General features: G+C 36.4%; 1 protein-coding gene across 11 annotated transcripts in view; it reads right to left on the reverse strand.

The window, feature by feature from the left end:
• Positions 1 to 12,749, reverse strand: part of LOC129747707 (unconventional myosin-XVIIIa) — a 268,397-nt gene that overhangs the window by 15,147 nt on the left and 240,501 nt on the right. For all 11 annotated transcript variants that reach the window (XM_055742034.1, XM_055742029.1, XM_055742033.1 and 8 more), the window contains one exon: positions 232 to 591. In XM_055742034.1, the coding sequence (XP_055598009.1) occupies positions 232 to 591 (360 nt within the window). The remainder of the gene's footprint in view (positions 1 to 231; positions 592 to 12,749) is intronic.

The raw sequence follows: 12,749 nt of genomic DNA on the forward strand, positions 1-12,749 counted from the left end.
AAGAACAAATTTAGAAATAACTGCCTCACGCGTTATCTTAAGAATTTGCATCATCAAAATGGTAAACTTAAATAAAACGTTCATAGATTCAAGTAGACAACAAGTAAAGAAAACAACAGCAATTTGTGGACAACAAAAAATAATTTCGGCAACATAATTCAATGAAAATATTTCTTGGAAATTTTCTTTCTTGAAATAAAAATAAAGGATTTTTTTCTTCTCAAAACTCACCTTCTTCTCCAACTGTTTCTTGAGGCCAATCAGTTGCTCCAAATCGTGCTCATGCTGCGTTTGGAGACGCTTTTTGGTGAACTCCAGCTCTCGCGCCACCCTCTCGTACTTAATCCGGTAGGCATTGCCATCGCCATCGCCGTCGAAATCGTCATCCAGGTCTCCATTGAGATCGGACTTGGCACAGAGCAGCTCCATTTCCAGCTTCTCGGACGATTCCTGCAGGTGCCGGTACTTCTCTTCATGCTCCTTGACCTCCTTTTCCAGCCTCAGTCTTTCGGTGGTTTCTGCATCGAGCCGTTCGCTGATCAAATTGGACGACGAGTGTTCTTCCGCTAGTTCGGCAGTCATCTCGGATAACTGTGAGCGAAAATCAAACGAACAAAGATAGAAGAATTAGAACCTCATTCTCAGATAAATATGCTGTTAAACGCGGCTAAGGGGCAGTTGTTACCTACTACAGGCTACAGATTCAAAGCTGCCTAACATTGTGATTAGCGTTTCTCCGTACATGGTCATTCGCTTGCAGTAATTATCAGTAATTTTCGCACTGTGCTCTACATTCTAACAGCATTGCATTGTTTTCAGTTTATAGGTATCAAACAGCAATCGTGTTTGCGATTGAAACGGAGACGTGGTAAATTTGTAATATTTATTCCGAAATAAGCAACAAACAAAAAATTAATGCTATATCTTAAAATATGATCTTAAACACTAGTTACTGCTGATAAACATGACCTTGTGTTTTTTATTTTCAGAATTGGAAGTTCAACTGTTAACTACGGTTCATTACTAAGAAAGAATCAAGAATGAGATCGTCGAACTATTGAAAGTAGATGCTTATCCGCGTTAGTTCATTGGAAAATTACATCTTTTTCATGAGGCCGCGCTTTAACCTTCGGTACGTCCTTTTAACAAAAATAGATAAGAAAAATGCATTTTTGGCAGAAATGCACATGAACGTGAACACTCAAAATCATCGAGGCAAACCAAAACAAACATTTTGCGATAAAGTTTGCGCTTTTTTTCTCTGTTTGTAAAATATTTCTTGCTGTCTCGATTTTTTTTGCTACTACAGTGTTCATTCAGAGTTGGCGCCTCACAGTTGCTGGTGCTATAGCAGCTCCGATTTGAAAATAAGAAAAATCAACGACGGCGTTCAAACGTAATGAATAAACGTGACAAGCTAGGTCTAGTCTACCCTCATCGTTATCATCATCTTTTTGTCGACATACTCTTGGGAGAATCGCGAACTTTTCTCATAAATGCTCGGAATATATTGTAAATGTTGGTGTTAATAAAATATCAATGCAGTATTTGATGATTATAGGGGTATTCCGATAAAACATTAAATAAACGCCCTTCCAGCCAGTTACATCTTTATAGAACTCCTTATAAAACTGCTAGTATTTTTTTAAAGTTATACATAATAATAATTCTTGTGTAAAATCAGAATGGGGGGAGGGAGGCATAATAATGTTTTGTGTAATCATTTTTTTTTAATAGAATTTATTTTTCTTTTTTGAAGGCTCAGCTGCCTGATGGCCTAAGGAGCCGAGTGTCTTTTGTGGAGGGAAAAAGCCCATTTGAGTGTGGCTCAAGTCAAACAGTTCGGAAACTGGATAGAACCCTTCTCAAATGGGCGCAAAAACCTCGCATAACGTTATAAATCTTCTGACTGAACGGTTCGTCTGACCTCTGCCTGGGTTCCTTGGGGAATCTGAGCATTTAATTTTTTTTAAATAACATCCGGAAAAATCTAGGCAGAATTAAGTGAATATTCAAAAAAAAATCTCAAGAAAGAAGTGAGGATAGTATTATTCCAAATTATTCCAAATTTCATTATATTTATCGAAACACTTCAGCAACGTTAAAATCGTTTTTAAAACTTCCAAAAATTTAGCCCAACTTGAATTTTCTGTTTTTCCTTACTAATCACTAATCGTACCTCTACAGCCAGAACTTATTAAAAGTGTTTTATTATTCTTCTTGTCTTTCTTCATGTTTTCAACTATTTTAACATAAAAACATTAAAATAATCAAAAGCATAAACTGGTTGGTTCAACTGATTTGGAATTCAATGTACATTCATTTCTGATCATTACCGAGGAAAAAGCGCCTTTAATCGCTGTTGAAAATAAAAAAAAAGAGAATCGGCAGTTAATAGCACATAAACAGCTTTGAGGGCTGTTTAGAACTCGAAAGGTTCTTTTAAAAAAAAATGTTACCCTTATCCCAAGCAACCAAAAGTTCGGATAACATTCCTCTATCAGGGTTTATCAGCTTAATCGAGTATGCTAATACAACTTCTTTTCAGCTCAATTTTTAAGTAGTTAAACGAACTTTAAAGTTGACTAAAAGTTCGCATAAATCGTCAAACAACTTCTAACCAGCTTCAAAACCCACTTTATAGGCAGCATAAAAAATCGAAAAAATTACTCTTCCGCTCCTTCAATTGCCTTTCTCAAGTCTGCTATTTTGATTCGTATTAATCAACTATATTTGTTACTAACTCACATTACATTTAAAAAACATGTTCTTACCAAGCCTCGAACCCGAGCTCACCGCTTGAAAGTTGAGATCCATACTTGTTGCCCTATATGAACATCATGAGTAGGCAACGATTTTACTCGATGTGATGGTTTTCTTTAAAACGACTTTCAGGTTCTTTATTTCTACTTAATTCCCACTTTCAAGCTGTTAAAAAGTTCTTCCGGAACTTAATGTGTACTTCATATAGTTGTTTCCCAAGTAACGATGTGTTTATTTATGCAAACACGTGTTGAAGTTAAAAAAAAGTAGATTTTAGCCTTTGAATCTTCTTCAAAGTTTCTATAATACGAAGTTGCTTTTGAACGCCCGTTTGAACTGATTAAAAACTTTCAAGTTTACAAAATAGTACAACAGAGACTTTTTACGAACTATTGAGTTGTACAAAAAGACTTGCAACCCTTTGATAGCTACTTGATTTTGAAAAAAATGAGGAGTACGTAACAAGTAGATTGTTTTTCTTCATACAAACTTTAAAGTTCCTAAAAAGTAGAAACAGAAACCAAAACAGTACTTCAAAGCTTTTTTTGAGTATTGGCTGAACTTGATAAAGAATGAAGTTCCATGGACCTCGAAAAAGCATTTTGAACAGCAAAAAAGTTCCACAGAACTTTTGTACAGCTATATATGAACTTATTAGTTCGTTCCTTAAGTGATATTCGAACTTTTGGTTGCTTGGGATGTTACCCCTTTAATTAACCAGTATACGGTGCTAAATGTATTTAAGAATCAAACAGAAAAACAGTTATTTGAAATTTAAATTTTGACTTGGCAATGTTTTTTTCAGTAAAATACTACTCTGTGCGATGCCTGCTTAAATTGGTCAACGGGTGTTACCACGTGCAATCATAGTTATCCAATATTCGAATTAGGTCAAATCATAGCAATCAGAATTGTTAGTTATTCGACTGAAAAGATTTCACATTCATCTATAATCACCCAGACCCGAATGACCCGGGTGGTTAAAAGGTCTCTAATAAATTATAATAATAATAATCTATAATCACCATTTAAAGAGTAAAGTCATATTCAACAAACTCCCTTTTGTGAACACAATATTTGACGACGAGATTTTCAAACCCACACCTCAAGATGTTCAAGTTCAACGAAGGAGAATCTTCTGGAAGGCGCATGGAGGAAATTTCCTTATCATTCTGGAGCAGAACAAGCAACTTTCTGAGAAAAACCGACGGATGATGGCCCTAATGGAAAGTTTCAACAATCAAAAAGCACCTAATCGGGCAACGAACAATCCGGAGTTGGTTCTAGAATCCCTTGCATCCAACATCAAGAAATTCCACTATGAGAACGGACACACTTTCGATCGCTAGTTTCAAAAGTATAAAGACCTGCTTCTCCAAGATGGTGCAAAGCTCGAGGATGCGGCAAAGGTGCGACTTTTACTGCGAAGTTTACCCGTAGGTGTCACGACCGGTACATGAATTTTCTGCTTTCGAATCATCCACGTGATTTTCAATTTCACGAAACCGTTCAAAAGTTGAAGCAACTCTTTGGTACACGTGTTTAGTTATTCAGCAAACGGTACCAATGCTTCCAGCTCACCAAACAGGTTGACGAAGACTTCGTGACCTATGCTAGAACCGTTAACAAGCGATGCGAAGACTTCGAATTGAATGCCATTTCTCCTGATCAATTCAAATCCCCCATCTTCATTTGCGATTCACGGTTTCAATTTACGAGGTTCAATCAGTCCAGAATTCACTACCGATGGCCCAAGCTTCTGTTGAAGTGGGAACTCAATTGATCCATGATCCAGAGAATGATGTTCCTCTAGGTATCAATAGCAATGTTCCTTCTAGCCCACCGCGAGATGAAGATTTCCATGACGCTGTTGCTGATTGCGGTTCATCTTCAGAGGTTTTCATTCCTGTATCCATAGGTCGAACTCAACGAACACGAAGGCGCTGGCGCTCACGCCAGATCTCTCTACGAACCAGTGGTTGGATTTGGTTGAGAATGAATTAATCAACCTTCTCTCGCTCAACGCTTTACTCGGAAGCAAAGGTTGCTTTGAGGCAGCGAAAACGACAGAACCGATGATGCATACGCTCTCAACATGGCCCGCCTTCACGAAGCAATATACATTCGAGGCAGCGAATCCAAAAAACCAAACGAATGTCTCTCACTCATCTCCTGTTACATTCTTGAGGGAACCGAATTCAAAAGGCACAGCAAACCCGAGTCCCCTCGTTTGTGCCTGGATCGAAAACCCGAGGTTTTTCTGCTGTTGCTATTATTGCACAGCAACCGCACGCAGGCAGCTTGTGTTTTCGCTTCTTTTTCCTCCCCCTCCTTGCTCCATACGTTGCGGGCCTATGCAATGCAATAAGTTCGGTTGTTGTCGTTGTTGCCTCAACCTTTGCGGCGAGGTTGAAGATGTTCTCCTCAACGACAGCTATCGGCTTGAGTCCATCAAATTCAATAACGTAAATAAATATGTGTGCCTCGTCTTCTTCATGCATCATGTAGCAACCGAACGTTGAGAGAGTTCGTTCGGGGCAGCAAACGAATAGTGTCTCTCAGAGCAGATCCTCCTCATGGGGGGAGGTTTGAATGAATGTATATGTATCGTCTCCTGTATAACTATGCGAGGCCTCAAAGCGTGTATTTTGAGAGCTCCTGATAAGAAAATTGGTGAGGATTTCAATCACTGCTACGAACTAAAATCCGAATCTTCAACTCAAACGTCAAATCCGTATTGTTGTACGGGTACGAAACTTGGTGCCAGTGTTCCGAAAATCACTCAATTCTCATGAGAGACACTGAAACGTTTTCAACAGCGAAAGTAAAACCTAAATTGTCGGTTGGTTTATCTCCCAGCGGGGCAAACATTGTGTTCGACAGCGCTGCTCCGAGAATCAAAGAAATAAAATTTAAAAGAGAGACGTTCCTTCTCCAGTTGGAATTCTCAACTGAGTGAGGAGCTACCTGATTTTCAGTTTCTTCTTTCAGTCAATAACTTTTCTTGCTCAATCACTCACTCACTCACTCGTTTACTGATCGATGATCGAATGCTGTCTGCCTGATACATCTTGCTTTGTTGTTGCTGTTGTTGGGGAGGACCAAAATAGCCATTCAAACTCGCAGGCAGTATGTTCGTACATAGTATCTGCCGCTGTGGAGTGGATTTTCGAATTGGATCTTGTATCAGTAAGTGTCTCAATCACTTCTAATACACCAGGTAGTGAGCTTGAGAGATCGACTTAGATGCAAATCCGCTATCGCTTTTGAATCTTGTTTACATTGACTTCGCATTGTCGCTCTGCCGACTCTCTAGGGAACTACAGGCAGCAGTATTCGGCTTTGAATTTTTCCAACTAGAAACCTATCGTGAGCGTTTTTTCCGAGTGATTTTCGGAACACTGCTTGGTGCACACATGCGGTGACGACGCGAAAACTGCAAGTTTTTGTGAGTCGCTGTAATCAACCTCATCAACCGGTCCATACGGGAGTTGGCGAAAAAAGCTGGGACATCGATCGGAATGGTACAGGCAGCGGATCAAGAAGCGTAACTACCTGAAGACATACAAGAAGCAGAAACGGCTGAACAAAAATCACGAGCCAAAACTAGCGCCCGGAAGTAGTATCATCGGATTTTACAGAAGCCAGATGCGTGTATTCTCATGAACGATGAAACTTATGTTAAAGAGGATTCCAGTACTCTTCCGGGACCACAATTCTAGCAGCTACTGAGGAGGATGTGAGTGACCACCAGAAGTTGATTGAGGTGGAAAAATTTGGCCAGAAAGTCCTTGTGTGGCAGGCAATCCGCTCCTGCGGATTGAAATCGGCGAGTTTATTTACAAAAGGAACAATAAATGCCGATATCTACCAAAAGGAGTGTTGCAGAAAAGGTTGCTGCCACTATATAAGAAACATACGACTCCACCATTGTTCTGGCCGGATTTGGCGTCAACCCACTACGCTAAATCCACTCTTAGATGGTTTGACGATAACGATGTAGATTTCGTTGAGAAAGATATTAATTAACCCACCAAACTGCCCCTAGCTTCGCCCCATAGAACGATATTGGGCTATCGTCAAGAGAGTTTTCAAGAAGAAAGGTAAGTCCAACATGACGGTTTTCAAGAAAAAAATGGAATGCTGCGGCGGTGTGATCAACCAACTGTACAAAAGCTAATGAAACGCGTCAAGTCGAAAGTCCGAGAATATTACCAATAATTACTTTTTTACTTGAATTTCTTTATAAACTGTAAGAATAAGCTTTTTAAAACACTCCCGAACTGTTTCTTTGTTTGAATCATCAATAAAATCAACACACTCCTTACATGAAGACATTCGATGGTTATAGCCCAAAGAAAGAATTTTGTTCATTGAGAGAGATTAGACTCAATCTTGTAAGCACAATTTTTCTCGAACAAAATCTAACAGATTCATGATCATCATTACTCTCTAAACAATTTTGTGTCGCTTACATACTTAGAAAACAAATAAAATTGAAACTATATTTCCATGCAAAGGGGTGAAATTGAATAATTCCAACTCGATACTGTGTTTCCCTACTAAATGGAAACCCTGAAAATAAGGTTTATATGGTTGACGATGCAAAGCCAAATCAGTCATGTATTTATTTGTTCAAACATCAACCTTTTGCCTCATTCATCTGATTAAAGAAATCATAACTGGGCAAAAATATTTAAAATTCTCCTTAACACATTAAGGATAGCAAAGAAATTCTAGCCCGAAAACGCCAAAATTTGGCATTCTCTAGCTTAGAAACCATTGAACCAAATTTTACAAATTTAGTATCTTTAGTTATCTAATGTGCTATACACTTTTTAGGATGAAGTTTCTTTTTAAAATATCTTATTTGAGTTATGATTCTCAGCGAAGCGCACACACGTCCAGCGAAAAAAAAAACGAGATACCTCGTATTTGGTCCGCAATGTGTTGATAGTTGAGAGCGTTGTAATGACGAAGAATAATATATTTGCATAAAAAAAGTTACCTAAATACTGGAATCCGTCAACAGAATCGTGTTTTTCCTAATAAAGTGTTTCTGTACCAAAACATCGAAGTGTTAAAAAAGATGCATGATGATGATGCACAAATATTAAAGCACCTTTTTTATGGAAACACTTTAGAATGTAGAATATGCTTAAGCTACTTATTGGCTACTTATTGCATGGCTTGATTTGTATTATGACCGTATGAGACGCTTTTAGAAATTGATTGCTATACTTTCTCAACTCAAATAAACCCGTGTTGCGATGCGACGCATGTAAGCCGTAAAATACAAATCATTCAATGGAGGTACGAAAGAACGAGAATTCTTTGAGGAAAAATCTCACACATCCATCATTTCTGTTTATTGGCCTATGCCCGAGATCCAATAAACAGGAAATGGGAAATATAATAGGTCTTGACGGCATAAGCGATCAGCACAAGAAAACGGTGCACGTAATGAAAAATGTTTAAAACTTTGAAAGATGCCCCAGTTTCAAAATGTGTCATTGCTCGTTTTCGGCGAAATTTATATTTGCCCGTGTGGGTTCGCGTTCGTGGGTTAATTCGTGTCCGTTCACTTGTTCACGTCAAGCGTAATTTGAGAGGGTTGATATTTATATCGGTACCCTACGTATGGAGTAATATTCTCGTTAAAAAGTAGTTCAGCTGAGGATCAGAATTGATTCGTTGGATTTGACAGGTTTACAACAGCATGGAATTGATGCATAAAACTAATTTGTGAGTAAATTAGTATGTATGGAACGAACTTAAAATCTGTAGCGCTCTTAAAATTCAAGAGATAATTTATGACTTTTCAAAATGTTGCACAATTAATATGCAAATCATAATGGTACCTTTTTCGATGAAAGTCCAAAGTCTACTGATCATTTCATAGCTTCTCGAGGAAACGGACGTAGTCGAATTTAGTTTACATCTCAATAAGGTATCAATGTTTCTAAACTCAAAATTATAATGTTAACAAACTATAGGGTATTTTGAAGGTTTTTCTGTTCACTAGCACTGTAATTGCGGTGCTCATGAATTTTACGTTCTCATATATTGATTGTTGAAAAAGACGATTGTTTATTTTGTTTAAAAAAAAACAGAATCTTTCAAAACCACCCAAATATTGTGTAATACCTAGAGATGCCATAACAATATTGTGCAACCAAACAAACCCGCTTCTTGTTTGGGTGTCGTAAGAAAAGAAAAAAACTACCGCACACTTGTATGAATAAAAAGAAAATGAAAAAAAAAAAACCTACAGCTCGCTGATTGAGATGAGAAGAGCAATTCTACATCGCCGAATATCAGACGACAACAATAACAACAACAAAAGATATCTCAGGGGCGCCGAAACTTTGTGCGACAGACGGCCGACAGAAGCTCTCGGTCATCGCAAAGAATGTATCTTGAAGTTTTTTTTCTCGGGTTTTACAATTGCGATGACCCGTAAAAGCGGAACGCTACATTTTGTCCTAGGGCGCAATCCGCACATTAATGTTGACAAACTAGGTAGGTACCATACCAACCCGAGCTACGAATATAAATCAACTGAGCGGAAATCGGTCATTGGCTTAGGAAATTCTACACTTTCGACTGTTTTGTGAGTGGCCTGTGTGAGTTATGACGTTTTGTATTGATGTTTTATTGCAGGATCACCGTCATAGAGTTAAGTCATCATAAGTGTTTGCTGCCTTTGATCGTTGCAAGAAATGCGTCGTTTTTAGGTTGATCTTAATTTGTAGGAAATTTATCTAGCGGCCCTTTTGACGGGACACGGCTCTTTCTCTTATACACTGAATTCACTTTGACAAGAATGAATCGTCTACGACATGTCATTATCGCGGCTCATCGATTTCAAAAGTAGCCGAACGAGGCAACCAGTTCAAAACACTTAAAACGAAGTGTTTCGGAATAGAATCATATTTAGATTTAATGGATAGCACCCAAGTATCTTAGTTCCGCAAGGTAGGGCCTTTGGACCAATGTTATTTAGGGCTAAGTGGGGTAATTCCGAACAAACGCCGTAAGCGCCGTTGGAGTCATAGTAAGGTCTCAAATCTGATCAAATATGATAGTCTATCATTCTATTGATAAGTTACAGTTAGGTATAACTTGCAATCCTAACTTCATAAATTTTGTAGTAACAGTTACAGTAGTTTTTCGATTTTATCACTATTCGATTCTATCAATACTCGCCGAATTCACGCTCGATTTTATCACGGTTATGGTTTCGATTTTATCACGCTTTTTTAGAAATCATTCAGAAATTATTTTAAGGACCTTAATTTTCGTTCAAAAGCCTATAGCGTTTTTTTTCATGATATTTTTTATGGTTTATGTTATGGTATAGGTATTCAATAATATGAAATGCGATTGAACTGCTTACTTTAGCTGTATAGTGTTTAAAAAATCAACATTTGAATTTTAAAACACTTGTAATAATCGTCATAAATATTTCAACGTAACACTAACACTAGTATTTTTATTTGTGCTTGGTTAGCAGCTCTTAAACAGTAAACTTTTTTGGTTATGCGAATTATATAAAGATGTGGATGAATTTACGTGTTTTTGACAAGAGATAAGTGTCTCTGATTTCTTTTTTTATAATTTGTTTATTTGAAAGGGTGGCGTACGCAATCCTGATGGGACAGCTTTAACTAATGTCTGAATGGATAATTTTGGATGATCAAAATGAAATTCTGCTAGCTTTGGCTTAAAATATGTTAAAAAGACTAAGATTTCTGTTTTTCTACATATGAAAAACAAAGGATTATCTGCACATAAAGGAAATTTCGAGAAACACACTTTAAAAGTTCAAGTTGAGCAAATTTCAAAATATTTTTTGAAAAGGTAAACTTTTTAGTTAATCAAAGGTGTGAAGATTAAAATATTGAAATTTAAAATATTCAGAAGAAATTTTTTTGGTGAATTTTTCTTTAAATTCTTTTTTAAAATCGACTTAAGAGATAACGACTGTTAAATTTCCATGAAAACTAAATAATTCACTTTAATTAGATGTAGACTATCAAATTGATATTCTACACAGTTTTATTTCAAGAAAAAATCTTAAAATTGCTATAGAGAAGAATAATTCGAACTGAAATCGATACTTTGTGTTTAGAAATCTTTGACAATTACATCTTATGTTCAAAATTTTTTGATACAAAACTTTTCCACTACTGAAAACATCATAAATTATTGTTTAAAGACAATAAAAATACCTTTTTCCACTTTAATTTATAGTTTCGCCAAATTCACAGTTTCGCCATATTCACGGTGAAATTTTTTTTGACCGTGATAAAATCGAGAAACTACTGTATTAACAAAATGCATGTCTCTGAGAAACGAAAATCGTTTTGAGACGTGTCTCGTCAATGTGAATGGAGATAAAATGTTGATTTTGAAAGTTTAACGTTTGGTAATTGATGCTCCATGTGGTGTGATATGATTTTATGTTGAAAAAATTTTTCACCCACGCACAAAAAAGTGTTCATATTTACCCCATACTTTTCAAGATGCGGGGTAATTATGAACACGCGTTTTCTCAGCGTTGGATTATGATTAAAATTTACTTTGTACCTTCAAAATCACGATAACCATCCAAATCTTGAACATAAGCCAAAAACATTACTTTATATTTTTTTAAAAAATGGTGGTTCTGTGATTATATGAAAAGAAACCTATGTAAAACTGAAAATATCCTATAACTTCTCAACAGTAAATTTAAAAAATCAACAAATCTCACTAAAATGCACTGTTTAGATGTGGTTTCAATCTAGAATTAAAGCCAATATCAAAAGTCATCACATAACAAGAATCGTTACAGTGTTGATAATTACCCCATAGACAAGGGGGTAATTATGAACAAACGAGGTAATTATGAACAAGCGTTTTACGCTCACAAACTGCAACTTAAAAATTAGAAAAAATAATCTTAAAATGAAGAAGGGAACCAGTCATTCATTTTTGGTTACTTTCCAGAACTTCAACATTAAAGAGCTACTTGTTTGAGTTGATAGTATGAAAAACTGAGCAATTTTGTTCATAATTAACCCACCTAGCCCTACTCTCCTTTTGGTTCAACGTTCCTGAGTTTAAAAAACAGTTTCAACCAGCCGGTTATGATTATATTGACCCGGCTCGGAATAATTCTCTCTCTTATCTTTTAACACTCAAAGTGTTAGGTGTATTTTTAAATTGGTTGCACTTATGAACAGCACGAGAAAATGGAAGCCCAAGTAACACAGATCAAGCCAATTGGCTTTTTTGAGTTTTAATATTGTTTTTTGAAGACTTTTCGATGGCATCCAAAGTTGAAACGGTTTTATTGTAACATAGGAAATGCTTCATTTATCGTGTGTTTTAAAAGAGCCCTGAAAGTTTTGCTAAAACTTGAATAAAACACTATCTGAAGAGTGTTTTAAAAAAGTTGCAAAAGCATTGCTAAAGATTGAATAAAACACATGCTTTCCTGTTTTTATTAGAGCTATGGAATCAGCTAGCGTTCAAGCCAAGATGAAAAACTGTTTTATTGGAACATTGGATGTAGGCATGATAAAACTAAGTGACAAATGATTTGACAATCGAGAAGAACGTATATACGCTTGTACTTTTTTACCTCTTTTTGAGATAGCATAACCAGTTTTGAAAGGAGTATCACTCGAAATTGAGAAAAACGTGCTATTAAAATGATATAAATTAACACAACTAAATTCATCTGAAAAATTAAAACAACTTTGTTGTATCCGCATTCATATTCAACCGCAAATCGTTATTCGTTGAATTCTTATGGTTCGAATAAAAGCAATGCGTGAAAGTGAAAGTGTGAATAAACGTTTTTTTGGAATCGATAAGAATAAATGTATAAGACAAATAATTTTAGAAGTACGCCGAATAAAGTACTTGTTTTATTTATTCATCCCTGTCTCTCAATGCTAAGTTAATCTATATTTACGTCATCCAATCAAGAGTTA

Source organism: Uranotaenia lowii, chromosome 2 (assembly GCF_029784155.1).
Source record: "Uranotaenia lowii strain MFRU-FL chromosome 2, ASM2978415v1, whole genome shotgun sequence".
Lineage (NCBI taxonomy): Eukaryota > Metazoa > Arthropoda > Insecta > Diptera > Culicidae > Uranotaenia > Uranotaenia lowii.